Source organism: Cynocephalus volans, chromosome 13, assembly GCF_027409185.1.
Source record: "Cynocephalus volans isolate mCynVol1 chromosome 13, mCynVol1.pri, whole genome shotgun sequence".
NCBI classification, from domain to species: domain Eukaryota; kingdom Metazoa; phylum Chordata; class Mammalia; order Dermoptera; family Cynocephalidae; genus Cynocephalus; species Cynocephalus volans.
The window spans coordinates 29,186,079-29,204,935 of NC_084472.1; the positions used below are offsets into that span (position 1 = coordinate 29,186,079).

General features: G+C 33.6%; 1 protein-coding gene across 1 annotated transcript in view; it reads right to left on the minus strand.

Annotated features, from left to right (window-relative positions):
• CCDC178 (coiled-coil domain containing 178) overlaps positions 1–18,857 on the minus strand; it is a 452,087-nt gene that overhangs the window by 149,754 nt on the left and 283,476 nt on the right. The window contains exon 18 of the mRNA XM_063077500.1: positions 13,505–13,654. Coding sequence (XP_062933570.1) covers positions 13,505–13,654 — 150 coding nt within the window. The remainder of the gene's footprint in view (positions 1–13,504; positions 13,655–18,857) is intronic.

The window sequence follows — 18,857 nt, forward strand, 5'->3', positions numbered from 1 at the left end:
CACTGTCCAGTGAGGTGGGATAAAAAGCAGGAGACCATGGTGTCACGGCCAAGAGAAAAAGTGCTTCAAGGAGGATAATGGTCATCAGAGATCAAATATTGCTGAGCTGTTGAGCAAGATGAGGCCAGCTATGCACTGTTGGATTTGACATCGTGGAGGTCACTTCAAAGAAGAGAATGAGATCAAGGGAGACTGCAAATGTAGACCACTCTTTGCAAAAATTTTAAGAAAAAATGAAGTATTCTAGAGAACATGGAATCAAAACAGGTTTTTTTGAGATGGTAAACACTACAGCACGTTTGCATGCTGTATGATGATGGGAATAATCCAGTGGGCAGGGAAAATGAGGTGGTAAAAGGCGGGCAAAAGTGTTTGAAAGATAACTATGAGAAGGGAAAGAGGACGGGATCCCGAGCACAAGTGAAGAGTCTCATTTATATTAGGAGCAGAAGTATTTCAGTTTAAACAGGAAGAAAGATAGCAACTTATGGTAGTTTGGTGGATTTGATGATAGACGAATGAGGAAACTCATCTGTAAATGCCTCTTCTCCCACACACTCTCTGACTACCACTGTGTATAATCAGTCTTACTGATCTTTAAAAAACAGAGTTAAAAACTTATATCTGCACTTAATTTGTATGTATATGACTTAGAGAGGTAGAAACATTTTGCCTATGTTTATTGGCCATCTAGATTTTTAAAACTTACTAATTAATCTATGTTTGGTTTTGCTCATTCCAAAATACCTTTCTCTTCCCATCGCATAAACAATAACTTAAATCGATACAGCATTCTTGGGTGCCTTAATTTGTCCTTTAGAAATATGAAGATTTTTTCTACTGTCTTCTGTAGTAAAATGTTGTGGATATTAAGTCTGAAGTTAGTGTAATGTTTTCTCTATGTAGGCAGTATATTTCTTCTAATGGATGCTTTCTGGAATTATTTCTCTATCCTTAAAATTTAGAATGTTGGTGAGCAATCATCAGAGAAAAGCCCCAAGGTCACCTAGCTTTTCATTTGGGGTGGCCCCATGCCTTCCTCTCCCACAGGCATAGTTCCAACAGTGACTTCAGATGGACTGCTCCCAGATATCCACGGGGGATACCACCAGTCTTAACATCTTCAGGTAAGAAAGAACCCATCTAAGTTAGCAGATGTTGCTTTTAAGAAACTGGGTCTTCAAGCCTGAAGGGGGATTCAATGTAGTGGTCCTTATCTCAGCCCGCAGGCTTCCAATACAGGAGGATATTTGGGGAGGGGAAGTCCCATAATTCTCCCTTTGCTTTCTGCCACATTTCAGTGCTTTTTATTAAGATTGGGAGTTTCTATTTATCAGCACTTAGTATCTTTCTTCATTTTTTCCCTTGAATCTGTGTTGTGTTTGGTAGATATTCTCCTCTTTGTGTGATACATTTGCCAGTAGCCTATCTTGTCAGCATTAATTATTATAATATTCTCTATAGTATTCTTTCCTGGCACTTTTAAACACTTCTTTTTGATTAATCTATTTAGGTATAGGTATGTGTGTGGGGTGGGGTTGGGTGGGAGTTTAACTCTAGTTGTGCTATCGAGTTTCCAGAATCTCAAGCTGAATATCTCTATAATCAGATTTTTTTCCAGAAAGTGTTGCTTTCCTCTACATTCTCTGCTAAATACTGGTTGCTACTTGGAGCTGCTCCTCTTTCTTTCTTCTTTTCTTCATTTTTTAAAAAACATGTAAACCCTGAATTTTCATCCTGCTGTCTGTTGTAGTCTCTGTGGATCAAGATCATCTATCTGGCATTACATTTTCTACGGTCTGAGGCAATGGGAGGGGAATTTTAAAATTCCTTTAGTGGGAAAGGTTTTCTGCTTGGATCTGTGACCATTGATCAGAAACATAAATGATCTGTCACTTTTTGTGTAACATCTTAAATTTCTCCCTCAAAAAGTATTTCATTACTAGGTATTGCTTAATTATACTCATGACCAATACCACAGGTATTACAAAGTACATATAACTGAAATACTTTGTATTTATAGAAAGATGATGAAACACCATATATGGCTATAGGCTGGGCAAGGTAGAAAAAAAGAATATAGTAGAATCTGTGGAATAGCAGAAAGCCCATAGAATTAAGTTTGAATCCTGGCACTGGTTCCCACTTACAAGAACAGTGGCCTAAAGGTACAATGAAGTACCTGTATAGGCTGAATTGTGTTTCCCTCCATCCCGAACTCATATGTCAAAGTCCTAATCCCAGTAGTTCAGAATATGACTTTATTTGCAGATAGGGTGTTTACAGAGGTGATTACGTGAGAATGAGGTCTTTAGGGTGAGCCCTAATCCAATATAATGACATCCTTATAAGAAGAGGAGGTTTGGACAGACATGTACACAGGGACGACGACGTGAAGACACAGTAAGGAGATGGCCACTACAAGTGAAGGAGAGAGGTCTAGAACAGCTCATTCTCTCAAGGCCTGCAGAAGAAGTCAATATTGCTGACACCCTGATCTCAGAGTTCTGGTCTCCAGACTGTGAGACAATAAATGTCTGTTGTTTAAACTACCTAGTCTGTGGGACTTTAGCAAACAAATACAATAGTTTAGTTTTCTGAGGAAAAATGGGAATATTCCCAGTAGTTTATTATAGAGTTTTTAAGGAAATAAATAAGAATAGCAAATGATGATAATGTTATCTGTAATTGTCTGAGCACTTACGGTATGGTAGGCGCACTGCTCAACAGTTTACACACGTTCTAAATGTTTAGCATTGTGCCTGCTATGTAGGACAGTAACCATTTTTCTTTTCTCTTATTTAGTGCAATGAGGAGATGCTGAAATAAAAATATACTGCAGGGAAGAGGGAGAGATGCCAAAATATAGAACAAAAGAAATAAAAAGATCCCATAAATGGGAGAAAAAACTAACACATTGCAGGAGGAAGGGATACATGTCAAAGACTCCCTACAGCAGAGAGAAACAGACACCCAAGTAGTAAGAAACCAGTTAGTAACTAGTGCCCAGATTGAACAGAGGAAAGTGTGTTTTATTGTAAAGTATTTTGTAGATTTATTTGGCCAGAACTGCTACAATGTGTCTAAGGTTTTATTTCCACATGATTATATAGTTTGCAGAGTGAGTGTTATAATTGTTTTAATAATTTTAATAGTAAAGGTTCGCATGAAGTCATATGTAGCATTATGTTCACTGTTTTTTATTTTCTTTTTAGCTTTCTGAGTTACTGACACATTATTGCAGCAAAACATATGTAGGGTCAATTCATGCTGAATAGTTATTAGAAACCATGATAACAAAAGTCATTACACTGCAGTTCAGTTTTGACAGTAAAATTTCTGCAACATTATCACAAATCCTCATGCATTAGTGCAATGATCCTTACTATAGTTTCATATTAGAATCAAAAGATTGCTGTAGCATGCTTGATACAAAAAGTCAAGCAAGCCAAATTCTTTTCTGCTTTTACAGATAACATTTTTTTCTCTTTTTTGTGTACATCATGCAGGAAGTAGCTTTGTTTTATATACTTCTTTCAATAAACTATGAGTATTGCATATCTCTTTCTTTAAAATGAGGATTTTTCCTTGAAAGACCACACAATTCTGATACCCGGCACCAAAGGAAATAATTAGAAAAGGATTTTATATCTGACACGGTTTTACAAAATTCTAAACACTATATTATTCACTACATTATTATCTTTCTTTTTCTCAGATAATGTATTGGCTGTGTACATGTGTTGTTTTTATTCAGTGATTTATTATGACAGAATAGTACAAGATTTAAAAAAAGAAAATTTGTCATATTGAGCATTACTTTGATAGGAATGCTGTGAGAGTTACCCTTCAGATGCTAAAGGAAAATATTTTTAATGCCTGTCTGTTCACATTTTTCCATTGTTACTTATGAAAAAAACTCTTAAAGGGTCAAAGTGTATAGGTAAATTGTTTATTATTATCTTTTTGAGGTATTCTTAGTTTATTCAAAGTCCATTTCAAGAAAACAGAAAAAAATAACTTGTGAAGTTGTGCCTAGTGAATGATTTAAGGAACCTGCCCAAATCAAGTAACTTCTTCCTTAATAGGAGAATCAAGTTTATGCAGGTATACACAGAATATGGATAATTAGAGCACATTTTGCTTTGTGTAAAACATGTTCTTTAAAAATTTGGATAAAAACAAAATCCTACTTAGTTGAGTACAACTGAAGTAATTACGGGACTCAATATGTTATTAGAGCCACTCATAAGGTAAGAATCTTTTGAAAATACAAATAATCATTCCTAACTTGTTTAATATGCTGTAAATTGAATGTTCTTAAATTTGAACACACATATTAACATACTAATATAATAAATTAGCTAAAAATACATTTTTTCTCATTGCTATAGGAGAGAAAAACAGTGACTAAATCTTTTGATCACTGCATTGTTTATAAGTTTATTGTTAGTAATAATTATTTATTTTAATTGAGCTACTCCGTTGTCTTTGTCACTGTTGGTTAACCAAAAGTGATGATTTTACAATGTATTTTGATTTTGTAAAATCTTTCTTAACAAAGGGCAATCAAGTTTATTTCTGTAAAGATTCCATTGCCACAGTAGAAGTTATTTTATGATAGTATACAAATAATGATGATAATGCTAGTTTTGAGTCTCATTGTCCATTTATATATGAAACAATCTGTGAAGTTATTCTGCATAATCTCATTTAATAACAAAAATATAAATAAAATATATATAGCACTTACTGTGTGCCAAATACTGTTCTAAGAGCTTTACACATATTAAATTAGTTGCCAGGAATACTGTATGAACTAAGTTCTGCAATTATTCTCATTCTGTAGACAAGGAACCAAAGGCTCAGAGAGGTAAATGAATTGCTCAAAATCCCAGCTAGTAGTAAGCAGCAGAGCAGGATTCAAACCCAGGTGATTTGGCTCTCCTCTACACTGTACTGCCTATTTTATAACCGGATCTTTGCTGAAAACACCATTTGTGCAGATTTTGGTAATGTACCCTAGAGAAACAGAGTACTTAAATATTAAGGCTCTTGCTTATATATTGTCAACTTTTTCTTCACAGAGAGCATTTCAAAATATATTATTACCAGTGGTGAAAGTGCCAATTTCAGTTTTTTCTTGCAACAAATAGATCTTAACATTGTAAAATATTATGCTAATCTGGTGGGTGAAAATGCTATCATGTTGTTTAACTACATTTCTTTTATTACTGCTGAGAATGCTTCCCTCCCTTTTGCTTGTCAATTGCTTTGTATTTCTTTAAATATTCAATAAATACAACACATACCAAAACAATACATGTCTGAGTACTTTTTCCATTTTCCTGGTAGAGAAGTGATCTTTTAAGCATTTTAGAATAGCACTCCATCTGGGTCACAGATGTTAAAAAATATTTCCCCATATTTTTAAACTTACAGATATTCTAATTTTCATGTCAGCAAATCTATAGATTATTTTCATTACATTGGAAAAAACTTTTCCCAAACCAAGATCAGATAAATATTCAACTACATTTTATGCTTATATTTAACTCTTTAATGCATTTGTATTATTTGGCATGCAACAAAGAAGGATTTATCTGTTATTTTAAAAAATTATACAATAGGCCTTGCACCACTGTGTTAAAAATATTGTGTTTCCATTTATATGCATTTCCACATTTTTGAATAATAAATTGATTTTCAAATTAGAACTTCTTCCTGGTCTGTCTGTATGATAGCACTAAACTTTCTGACATTCTTATAACATGTTACAGCTTATTGTAGCTTTATTATTTGTTTCAGAACAAGTTAGAACAAATGTTCTTTCATTATTTCCTCCATAATTTTTTGTCTATCTTCATGTATCAGTGTAGAATTATTTTATCAGGTTTGAAAGAATATCCTTCTAGTTTGATTGAAATTGCTTTAAAATTACAACAGGAAGATGCTAGGTCCCTCTGAAATAAAATATTGAGTATTGTCAAGGCATATGTTGTTTTATTATCTTCTCCATCTGTAAAATTTTGCACATATCTTCATATAGGTTCTAATGACATATTTCATATTGGGGTATTTCTAGGAGATTTTAAAGTGTTGTAACTATGGTGAATATATACTTATATTTTTATAAGTACATATGTTCTAATTGGTGTTTGGTAGTATAAGATTTGGATTAACTCCCTCTAACCCATGTATGATTAATAACTCTATCCTTCATGCCAGGTCATTTGTATATGTATATACATGATTTTTTATTCTTTAACCCTCTGTCAGCTTTACCTGGCCTTTAGGTGTTTGCCATGACTCTATTCCTTACAGCATCTGCATGTTTTTCTAACTGATTGCCATAATGTCACTTATACCTTACCTGCCTGCCCTTTTTACCCATAATTCATCCCATATTCCCAGGCAGTATCAACTATTCAATACCAATCAAAGACTAGAATGTCATTTTATAATCAATAACTACACCAAGATTTAATACAAGAATTGAGGGACATATATTTATCCAAAGTGTAATAAGAATACTGGTAGTCATATTTTCTATGGGCAAAATATACAGTTAGTGAAAAACTGTTCTAGGTGCTTTATATTTAAGATATATATTTATGATTTATGGAGCTGTTGAGGAAATTAAATAAGATTACATATAAAAGCTAACAAAGTGCCTAGCACATAGTATGTGCTTCATAAATGTTAATTATAACTATGTATTTTTTATAACAATCCTGCTAGGGAGATATTAATATTCTCTATTTTCAGAAATTCAAAAGAATTAAATAAGTTGTCCATAGGTACTCCACTCCACCATCAATAAGTGTTAAACTGAAGAAAGTACAAATGACTAAAGAAAATATTTAGCATATGAATATGCATTTTCCTTATTAATGCTTATTTTAATAAATGACTGTAAGATATAGCTCTGTAGATTTGGGAAAAGATAATCATAAAAAAATCTTCTGAAATGTCTGCGTCATTGTGGTGTATTATATGTGCACAGTTTGAAACTAAAAAAAAAATCAACAGATACTTCCACAGACCTGAAAGTCAATTGCATTTGTAAGTCATGTATTAGACAAATCATAGTAGAAAATATATGTATCATAGGAGGTGTATACAATGAACATTTTACTTGTTTTATTGTGATTTAAAAAATGGTTTTGAGTGATAAAAACAATATTAGTTTATTTTATAGCTTCACTTGCATTAGAAAAATCAGCATTCTGAATGTGTATGAATTCCAAAGAACATAACCTATTTCTTTAAAAATATTCCAAATTTTTCTAAGGCTTTATGGACAAAAAAAAGAAAACTTTTATTTAGTTCTTTATTAAAGTTATATATCAGCAGAATTTCACAAATGTAAATTTGTGATATGAAATTTTCTTCTATATAAATAACATTTTCCAAGGTGTAACCCACTAAATACTAAGTCAATCAGTTGTAAGTAGGTTTCCTAAGTAGACAATAGGAAATTCAGGGTTAACAAAGTTAAAAGATTTCTTAAGATGATATTTTTCAGAATTTTAAATATGCAAATGCAGTTTAAATCTTTAAGAAGGAGATAGAGTATACAGTGTTTCATGTTATATACATTACATATACATATGACACTATATGTTCTCTCTCCATTCCTTTCTGTCTCTCTTTGTATATAAGTGTTTCTTAACCTCAGCTCCATTGACATTTTGGGCTGGAGAAACAGAGAGAGAGAGAGACAGAGACAGACAGAGACAGAGAGAGACAGAGAGAGACAGAGCACTCGCATGTGTGCATGAGGGGCTATCCTGTGCGGCATCCCTAGCCTCTGTCTACTAGATTCCAGGAGCAACCAAAATGTCTGCAGACATTGCCAGACACCCAGACATCCCTTTCACGACAAAATAGCCTTCATTGGAGGACCATTGAAATGCAGTGAAAAACCAACGAAAATTTTACTTTGAGTGTTTTTGACATACCAGGGATTCATCACTACACTTTATAAATCATTTTTTAGGTATTGCTAACATCAAAAAGCTGTTCAGTGCTATGCAACTCCAGTGGAAGAAAAATCCTCCAAATGCATAAAAGATACATAAATCTACAATTCACTCAAAACTGGTGCTAGAGTGAAAAATTGGCCTGATTTAAGCCAAGTTTACCTCTCTAAAATATTAGCTACAAATAAACTCCTGGTTTTTGGTGTTTTCCTCATGGAGTTTGGATAACGGAAGGGAGATTCACTGGAATAAAACAATAGACTACCAGCTTAGACTCTTGTCTCAGGAATCACAAAAGCTCTTTGAAGGTCTCTTCAGGAGAGCTCTTCAAAGAAGGAACATAGAAATTTAATGCAAGCTTAACCATCTATGAAGTGTGGTGACGCCTTTAGAACAAGTGTGTGTGTGTGTGTGTGTGTGTGTGTGTGTGTGTGTACATGCACATGCCTGTGTTCTAAGAAAAGGAGGCAGAGACGTTGGCAGGGTCTTCAAATAGTTGTTATAGGTTGAAACTATTGTGAACAGTGCTGCAGTGAACATGGAAATGTAGATATCTTTACAAGGTGGTGATTTCATTTCCTTTGGGTATATGCCCAGAAGAGGAATTGATGTATCATACGGTGGTTCTATTTTTAATTTCTTTAGGAACCTCCGTACTGTTTTCCATATGGTTATATCAATCTACATTCCTACCAACAGTGTACAAGGTTGAGAAGATGGATATGTTGATTAGTTCCACTATAGTAACTACCTTATCATATATATGTATCATATAACATCATGTTGTATACCTTAAATATACACAATAACATTTCTTTATCTTTATTTATTTATTTATTTATTTTCTCTTTCTTTAGAAGATGATATATTTTTTAAAATTTTATTTTATTTTTTCGATATACAATGTGGTTGATTATTGTGGCCAATTACCGAAACCTCCCCCCTCCTCCGTCTCCCCCTCCCTCCAAACAATGTCCTTTCTGTTCACTTGTATCAATTTCAAGGAATTGAAATTGTTGTGTCTTCTTCCCTACCCCCCACCAGGTTATTTGTGTATTTATTTATTTTTAGCTCTCACAAATAAGTGAGAACATGTGATATTTCTCTTTCTGTGCCTGACTTACTATAAGTTCACTTAGTATAATTCTCTCTAGGTTCATCCATGTTGTTGCAAATAGCAGTATTTCATTCTTTTTTATAGCAGAGTAGTATTCCATTGTGTAGATACACCACATTTTCTGTATCCACTCATCTGAATATCCAGAATATACAAGGAACTGAAACAACTTTACAAGAAAAAAACAAGTAACCCAATTAAAAAAGGGGCAAAAGAACTAAATAGGCATTTCTCAAAGGAAGATATACGAATGGCCAACAGACACATGAAAAAAAATGCTCAACATCACTCAACATCCAGGAAATGCAAATCAAAACCATACTGAGATACCATCTCACCCCAGTTAGGATGGCTAATATACAAAAGACTGTGAACGATAAATGCTGGCAAGGTTGCGGAGAAAAAGGAATTCTCATACATTGTTGCTGGGACTGCAAAATGGTGCAGCCTCTATGGAAAATGGTATGGAGGTTCCTCAAACAATTGCAGATAGATCCATATGACCCAGCTATCCCACTGCTGGGAATATACCCAGAGAAATGGAAATCATCAAGTCGAAGGTATACCTGTTCCCCAGTGTTCATCGCAGCACTCTTTACAATAGCCCAAATGTCCATCAATAGCATTTATTTTTTAAAAACTATTGAAAAATGTAATTGTTTTCAGATCAAAGAAATAAATTACTATCTACACTAAACCAAGCACACAGAAATCACCACCGAAAGCACACTTTTAATCGATGCATGATAACAAGCAATACAAAATACTTATAGAAGAAAGATCTAAAACAGCTTTTACATTTCCCTGGGAAAATTTTTTTTTAATTACTAGAATTGGCTTTGACTCCTCACCAAGTCAATCTCAAGTGAGCATTAGAGGAAATTGTGTTCAAAAATTGATGAAAGAGGGAAGAGAAAACTAGTAAAATCTATTGATGATACAATTTTTTGAGAATGTAAGATGAAAATTTTGTCCAATGAGACCCATGCTATGTGGATTAAACAGCAAAAATACATCTTTCTTCCCTTTGGTGGGGTGAAAAGAGACAATGCTGAAGAGCTCTCATTCTATGCTATGTCCTGGGGAAAATAATCCCTTGAACTCTGGGGATCACAGCCTTCAGCATGGAAGCAAAGATGAAATGGCATATTCTTGTGCCTTCTATAGTATTTTTGTCAGTACAATGGGTGATGAATAATTTATTTTGAATAAGTGAAAGAAAGAAAGAATTAATGAGTAAATAAATGAGTAGGGTTTGAATTCTTTGAGGCTCAGAAGTGTCCCCTATAGCCCATCACACTGCTCCAGAATATTACTCTGATTCATGTCTGTATATGATTTCTTCACAGGCCCAAGTCACTTAAAGACGAACTCCCACCTGAACATATCCATGACAGTTACTCTTATTACATAACAACTATTGGTCCACCCCACATGCCCCCCACCAAAAAATAAATAAAAATAAAAATCACAGCACATGCTCATCTACGGTCTGATGGAGAAGATATTTGAATGCAGGTTAAGACAACTGTGTCTTAGGCTTACTTTTCTTCTACTTTACCAAAAATGTGGTAAATCACTCTGCTCCCCTCCCCACCACCCTGACCCCGTCAAGGTTCCTCATCTCTGAACCCATGACTTTGGGATTATAAGGCTGCACTCTCGCTAACTGAACTAACTGGCCAGCCCAGTATTTTTCAAAGAAAATATTAAAAACATATTGAAAAAGGAATAAACAAATAAAAAAAAACATTGAAAATTTTTTATGAAAATAATGAAAATGTTGATATTTATGTAGAAGTACAATCTGTTTTTCAGGTTTTCCCCTTCATTCATTTCTAGAGTTATTTTTAATTTTGACATCGGTGAAGTTTTAGATTGGATTCTATTCTATCATTACCTATGAACAGGACAAATATGAATTTTGCCTAACTGCTTTATCCTCTTTCTGATTTTTAAAGGGAAAATACACATCACTGCAAATTTTAAAAGTATAGGAAAGTATCAGGAAACACACGGGAATAAAGAAGACTGGTATTATCAAGAGTAATACTACAACATTCTAACATTTGAGACATCTGTATGTAAAATTGTGTTAGGGACGGAGACATTATTTTCAATTTGTTTTACCCTTCCATTAAGATTTCTTTGCTACTCTTGGACTAAAGATACAGAGAAGTATGAGGATGTGTAATTTGTGTAGACAGAATAATACTCCCTAAAAAGTGAAATGATTAAAATCTTATTATTTACCATGACAAAAGTAATTCATGTCCAGAATCAATAAAATTAGTCTAAAATAGGAAAATACACGATATTCTTAAAAGTGAGATCCATTTTATGTGAAAGGGAATTCAACAAGGGAATCGGAGGTTGAATGGTGTTTTTATGTACCCCAAACTAAACTGGTCAAAGGACTAAAACCCAATACATGGGAAATTCTGCAATATCAAAGAAATAGACTAAAATATTAAAGGGTTTTCTCATTTTTGATGGCCATATTCCATTCTGTAAGCAGTGCATTAGACACTAATGACATACGATTTCTCACTGACAGATTTAACAGCATCAATAAGGCCTCTCTGTCCATTGCAGCAAATTGATCCTACATGACACTGACAAGGGCAGCCTGCACTTAATGACCTCCATCGCTGAAGGATGGAAATGAAAAATGACTGGAAGTACAAATAAATCTTTGAAAGTTTCCCTGAAACAGGTGTGCTAGAAGTGATTCGTTTGAGGGATCACAAACACAAGCCCGATCTCCTGGCCTTCTCTATTGCCTGTCTGTTCATACCAGGGTCTCATTCCTTGTATCTTGCATCAAGATTTGCTTTAATTCCGAAAATGAGATTGAGACAATTTTGTTCTTACTATGGAAATACGATGTTAGGGCACTCTCTTAAAAGGCATGAGTTCTCCACTATTTACACAGGTATCTAACATATTTGACATTAGCCACCAAAGGATTCTGTACAGACTGATATGAAGTTTATATACAATTTATTTTTGTTTTCCCTCTGATAGAAAAGGAAATACAGTATAGACACTGATTGTTTTCTCCTCCTCGGTTACCAGCAGCAAACAAGATAAGTTTAACCTCAATAACAATGTCAAATGTATGAAGTAATCGTACAAATGTTTCATGGATATATAGATGCCCTTTCTTTGGGTCCTGCACAATCGTGTGAGGACACTATGATTTTGGCAAATAAGTGTATTGTCAGTTCTTTCCCAAACACACATATCTCTTGATATAGCTTCTTCTTGCCATTGTTTCAATACAATTTTTAAAGAGAAAAACATATCTTTCTCTTTCCCAATATATTCAGAAGCTTTAAATCTCATGAGAGTAGATGAATGAGGAACACAGAGGAGTTTTAAATCAACATTATAAGTTTATAAGATGAATGTAATAGTTACTTACAGTTGCATAGTATCCTCTGTTTTCAAAGTGACTTATTACGGATGTTTCTTTTTTATTTCTTACCAATTACCCTGTGAGGTAAATCTTATTTTACAGATGAGAAAATTGAGGTTGGGAAGTGTAAATAACTTGCCAAATCACTGAGCTAGTGATTGGTAGAGCTTGCACTCAGGCCCCAAACTTTTGCCTTCCCAATAATTCATAAAAATAAGGAATAAGTATAGCACTGGAATTCTAAACTACTAATTTATAGTACAGCAAAATAGTACAAAAATATATATATATCATGACTCTATTTTCTGAAATTTGAATCCTGGAGGAAAACAAAGATTCAAAGGAAAATAATTTTTCTTGTCAGTAAGTATCTAGCGAATACAGAGGATATGGCTGCATCTTAACACTCCAGTAATGGAACTTTTCCTTCCTTTTTGATTCGTGGCATGTTGTATGTTTTACTTTTCCATTTTTACCATTACAGATGATTTTACAACATATATTTAGAATTCCCAGTTATTTCCAGTAACCAGAGAGGCTTAACTGTTGTTTCAGGTTTCTAATTATTCCCCATATCTAATAAGAAAATAGAAACCAATATTTGGAGAGCATATATCAAAAGGAAGACTTACAGGCTATGATAGGAAGCCAGTTACAGTTAGAATTGAAATTTGAAGTCTATGATAACATATTCAAATCCACAAACTAAAAAAAAATTTGGTATTCTTGGTCATAGTAATTAAAAGTAAATTAGTATAAAGTGATAGATTAAAAGCTATTTTCAATTTTCAAATATGCTTTCAAAATTCAATTTTAAAAGGTCAATATAATATACAACAAAACTTTACAAAAAGAAAACATATGATTTTGTGGTTTAAGGATCACCATCAGATTAGAGACCCCCAAACTGACCACTTTTTAGTTTTGCAGTGCACATGTCAAGTAAAACGCTATTTTCTAAAAAGTTATAAAAACCAATACCTCTTTCATATTTCTAACTGAAGCAACCAGTGCTAGCTGTTTATCATATGAGTCGAAATAATTATTCTTTTCTTTTAAGAAAGTAGCCTGTGCCTTTTGAGACTCTTGAGCTAAACGGAGGTTTTCTTCCAGTAAATAATCTTCTGTTTCCTAGAAGATAAATATATATAATATAAAATCATTTTAATTTGTTTGAATATTTACATCTTTTGAATTAACTAAAAGTGTTCTAGTATGTATTGTACAACAACAACAACAACAACAAAATGTTTCCCCTGACACCAGTGACCTTCTTGGATTTAATATATATTTTTTGAACATTGATGTGTGATTCATCAGAGTTTGTCTGACTTTTGCTCTCCCTCTTTCCACTGCTCTCTTCCTGGACTTCCCTCTGTTATTTATCAAGAAGTACTAAGTCCTAGAAGGCTCTACTCAGCATCCCAGGAGCCTTCTTCCAGTTCCCCACACACTTTTTCCTTTTCTCTAGCGCTTGTGCTCAAATAGGTAGAAGACACTTTGGAGCTTAGAATTTGATCTCCATGAAGTTCTGAGTGTTGGCCCTCACAGGGAAACATTCAAAACATAAAAGAGGAAAGAGTAAAAACAAAGAATAGGAAACTCAACATTTAGAAACAGTCTAAGCCATTATTTGTTATTGACATATTTTAGCTATATTAAAGATTAAATCTGCTTCTTTGAGCAGCGGAAAACTTTGTAACACCCTTTTTCATGACTAAATACGTATATATCAAAACTAATACAAACGCCTCAGAAAATAACTTTGCGTCATTACTGGCAAATTGGAGGCTACCTATAATTTTAAATTAGATGAATGAATTCAGTTTAGTTGCTGATTCTTATTACAATTCTTGCACAGAAAACCTTTTCTGGTTGCTTCCAAAAATACAGAATTTATCAACAGCCTTAAATATTTTCAATCCTGTTAATCCAGCAATTCCTTTTGTGGGAATCTATTCTAAGAAAAAATCTTTGTTCATTACAAGGTTATTTATAAAAGTGAAAAGTTTTCAAAACAAATAAGTGCTGATTAATCACAATGATGATAGTGACGATTCAATAATTAGATACAGAAATAAGCATTGCGAAGCAATTAAAGTGTTTCTTTGTGAAAACTGCTATCACATCAAACCTTTAGTATACTTTGTTAAAAAAATATATGGTGATAGGAGAATGTGCATAGAGGAAATGTGATTCAGCAGAAAATTGCCTGTACAAATATTTCTGTATTTACACACCCAAAGTTTATTAAGGTCAACCAACGTATTTCTCATAAAAGTCTGGTATCCATATCGATTCCTAATGATTAATACTATGTCATGGTTGTACTTCAAAAAGCCAAAATGATGAACTGAGAACCTTTTAAATGACCGTGTCCTAATTCTGTTACAATAATTTAAAACTTTAGAAACTTCTATCTACTAAACTTACCTAAAATCACATAGAATTATCTTTCGTTACGAGAACAACATTCTATGAATATTTTCCTTTGGTGGAGATACTTTTTAAAAGATGGCTGAAATACTTTTTGATATCCTAACACTAATATTAAAATTCAATCCTCAAGTGATTGACTTATAACACTATTAAATGTTCCACTGGAGGCAGGAGAAGGAATCATTTTGAGTTTTCTGTTTTTTTGTTTGATTTAACATAAGCACAACTCTGATATCTGAGATATTCTACTTCTCAGTTACTTTTCTTTCAAGTACTACATGGATACTAAAAATATTTGATTTGAGAAGCGTGCTACAAAACTTGTAGGGGTTGGCATTAATCCTATTAAATGAAATTTAACTGGGAAAATATTTGGTAATTTATGCTTTGCTTACTGTGTAATATGCAATGTTATTTTCAAACACATATACATTCAATTTCTGAATGACACCATTCTTACCATTTTATTTACCATAATTAGAGTAGATACCAATAAATCAAATTGTGCAGTTATACCAATGAATATTCAAAACATTGTTACATCAGTCATAATATTTTACATTATAATTTCCCAGTAACAAGTGTATAGAAGAGTATATCAGTTCACTACCTATTCCAGAAAATCGGTGAGCTTCAGATGTGCAAAAAATTGAAGTTTTTAAAATTTACATGATGGTATTCTGCTGACACTCAAAATGTTTTTTATGTTTAACTGTGGTTCTACCCCACAACTTTGACTCATCTAATTTTAACCAAATAGTATTGTGACATCCAAATAAAACAAAGGGGGAATGATACTTATTGGTGGAAGTATGTCCAGGAGAAATAATTCTACCACTACTGGAAGCTGAAATGTTCTTTAAAAAGAGAGTAGTAGAAGATATTTAATAAGGGCAGAACAGTGGAGGTCAGAGATGTAATAAATGGCTGAGAACAGAGAACAAAGAAGAAACAAGAGAAGATGACTTTCGGGAACTTTTAAGTTAGAATCCAGCTGAATCTTAGCAGAATCTTTTTACTTAAGGTCTTGGGTAAATGTGAGCTTGAAAAGTACTTTTTTGGTTCTAAAACCACTAATAAAAAGTTTGATTTCAACTTCTGTTGGCTAAAATAACTGCATTCTGAGTGATTTATAATATATTTCATTCATTTATTCATTCATTTGTTCATTTAGTCATTTATTCAAAACATTTTATTTAGTAACTACAATGTGCCAGACAGATATAACAGTGAGCTTCAAGGAGTTTGTAGTCTTGTGGAAAAAATTTGTATTTAAAAATACACAAATATGAAACTACAATGTAAAATTTTTAATTTTTTGCACTTTTTCCTTGTATTTATTAAATTAGTCAGAAAGGTCTAAATAAATATAACACTTTCTCAAAACTAGATTTATTGTTATTTCTTCAATTCCCATTATTAATGATTATTAAGGTAATAAAACATTGGGAAGATAGCTTGTCAAAAAGAAGAGAACTTAATAAGTAAAATACTTAGCTTGATAATGGTTTGCTCTTTATTATCTCAGATATTTGTTAAACCTTGATGTTTGGGGCGTGTTACAGCTTTTTATCCCAATATTTTATTAAACAATAAAGATTATATCTATTTAGGACTGAATAAAGCTAGATTGTAAGTTCCATGATTCCCCACTATCATTTTGATTCCCCATCTCTGTTGCACAGAGGAGAGTTGACATATGTAGGTGTATAGGTTTTCAGTAAATAAATGAATGAATGAATACACATAATACCAGTTAGGAAATACATATATTGTGCACATTAGAGCCACACATTTTATTTGATGACTTCTATGAAATAATCTGATAATATAACTACTTATTGTAATGAAGCACATTCATTTATACTATTTGATGCTATTTGAAAGTATTGAGAGGAACCATCGCTAAAGAAAGACTTCATTTTCTCCTTTATCAGCAAAAATGGTAATAAGTGAACGCAGATTGAGACCCCAAAATATCCAAATAGCAGTTCTCCTTTTTTCCACTTGACCTTCCTTTTTCTGTAAGCCATGGATTTCATCTTGGACTTTTCCTCCATGTTCAGTTTATTTTTCTCACTCTTCCCCTATGTTCCCCGTCTACTGTGTTAATGAGGAATAGGGAATTCTAATAGGAGAACTGGGTTCTTTTTGGACAAAAATATAAAGTATACATCACCTATTTATGTTTCACCTCATGATATATAGCTATTAACTTAGAAGTAAGGCTGAACTTGAATGTTAACTTATGAATTCCACACATAATAAATGACAACTGAGACTTACACAGTCACCTTAATGAGAAAGAACACAACCCAGGACAGCAGATCTTTATTGTAACTTGATGTATGATATTAACATAGTCCCCAATCCTCCCACCCCAAAAGAATATGCTACTCCAAAAAACATTGATAAGCAATGGAAACAAAAATAAAATAAAGTCAGGGACACAAACATGACTAATTCCTACCAACAAGAAACATTCCTCTGGATCCAAAACCTCAACCTCCCTAGTTCTGAAAACCATTTTGCCACCACACAACTCTGGACTGTGGTCAAATGCAGCTGACTGATGCTACCCATTGAAACCTATGGATACTTAGCCAGAGACACTTACCCTGGAGAGCACCTCAATCCATTTGAACTGTTTTATAAAATTTGAGATGGACTAATGGTGAAGAATATTACAAGAGAAAAACCTGATTCAAACCTTCTAGAGAGGTGGTTATGTTTAAAATATTTGGACTGTGCATATATGTTCAGAAAATCTACGTAACTGTTTACAAATACCTTACTGTTAATGAAATCATGATGGTGTGTGATTGAACTTATAGTAATGTGTCATCTAAACCGTCAGTTTCTCCTAATGTAGGCACGTGGATCCAGTTCACCAGGCAGAGGAGTTAGGTCCTTCCTAGAGTTATCACCGTCTGATCCAGTTCTCATTCTAACTCTCTTGTCCTGATGTAATTATCTGCTGCTGCTCAGCTGGTCTTTTCTCATGTTCTGTCTGTCATCTCCCGATTCTTGGTTCTTAGTAGTTTACTGAAGAAGCTTCTTGCTTTCTTGCATCTCGCCAGGGCTCTGCTGGCTGTTACTGCCACATGCATATTCTTACATAGACTGCACCATACTCACTAGTTCCATGGTTGGAAAGAGATGATATCTTGCCAGAACTACCAGAGAACAAAAGCTGTACTGTTGGTACTTACTGATTAACTTTATTTAAGAGCATCCTCATGTCTAGCTTTTTATTCACTTATTTATTTGCTCATTCAATCATTTGTTTAATAAACCCTTAGTGAATTTACACTATAGGTCCAGCTCTATGGCTAGCCCAGAGAGTAAAAAGAAGATGAAATACGATCCTTGTTCACCATTAGTATATATTTGAGCAAATCAGGGGGAATCAGAGTCAAGGGAAATGTTTCTTGGCCCTTTAGGACTATTAGATTACTGTTACCTAAGGTCTGTGAATTAGACTTTCATAGATCATGTTAAATGTTCCATTATATCTTGAATTAAAAATATTATTAGAAGTGTAAACAATGAAACATACCCACATACTCAATATCCCATTGTTACATAGCATCATAGGTAATGCTCTGAGCACCAATTTTTCAGTAGCATGTGATTCTGTACACATGCCCCTACATTGCACCATCGATCCCATACCGTTATATCTCCATAGTCCTCACATACACCTTTGGCACATCCCTGCCATCCTACGGCACTGGATTGGTAACTTTGCATGCAGTAATGCTTTGATGTCACTAAAGCAGCCATCAGTACTAAGGCTGATTCATAGAATGTGCGGGGGGATAGACTTTAGAAAAAGTAAGACAAGAGGCTCCAAGTCTTTGTGAACACTGTTCCCTCAAAAGCATTCATTTTG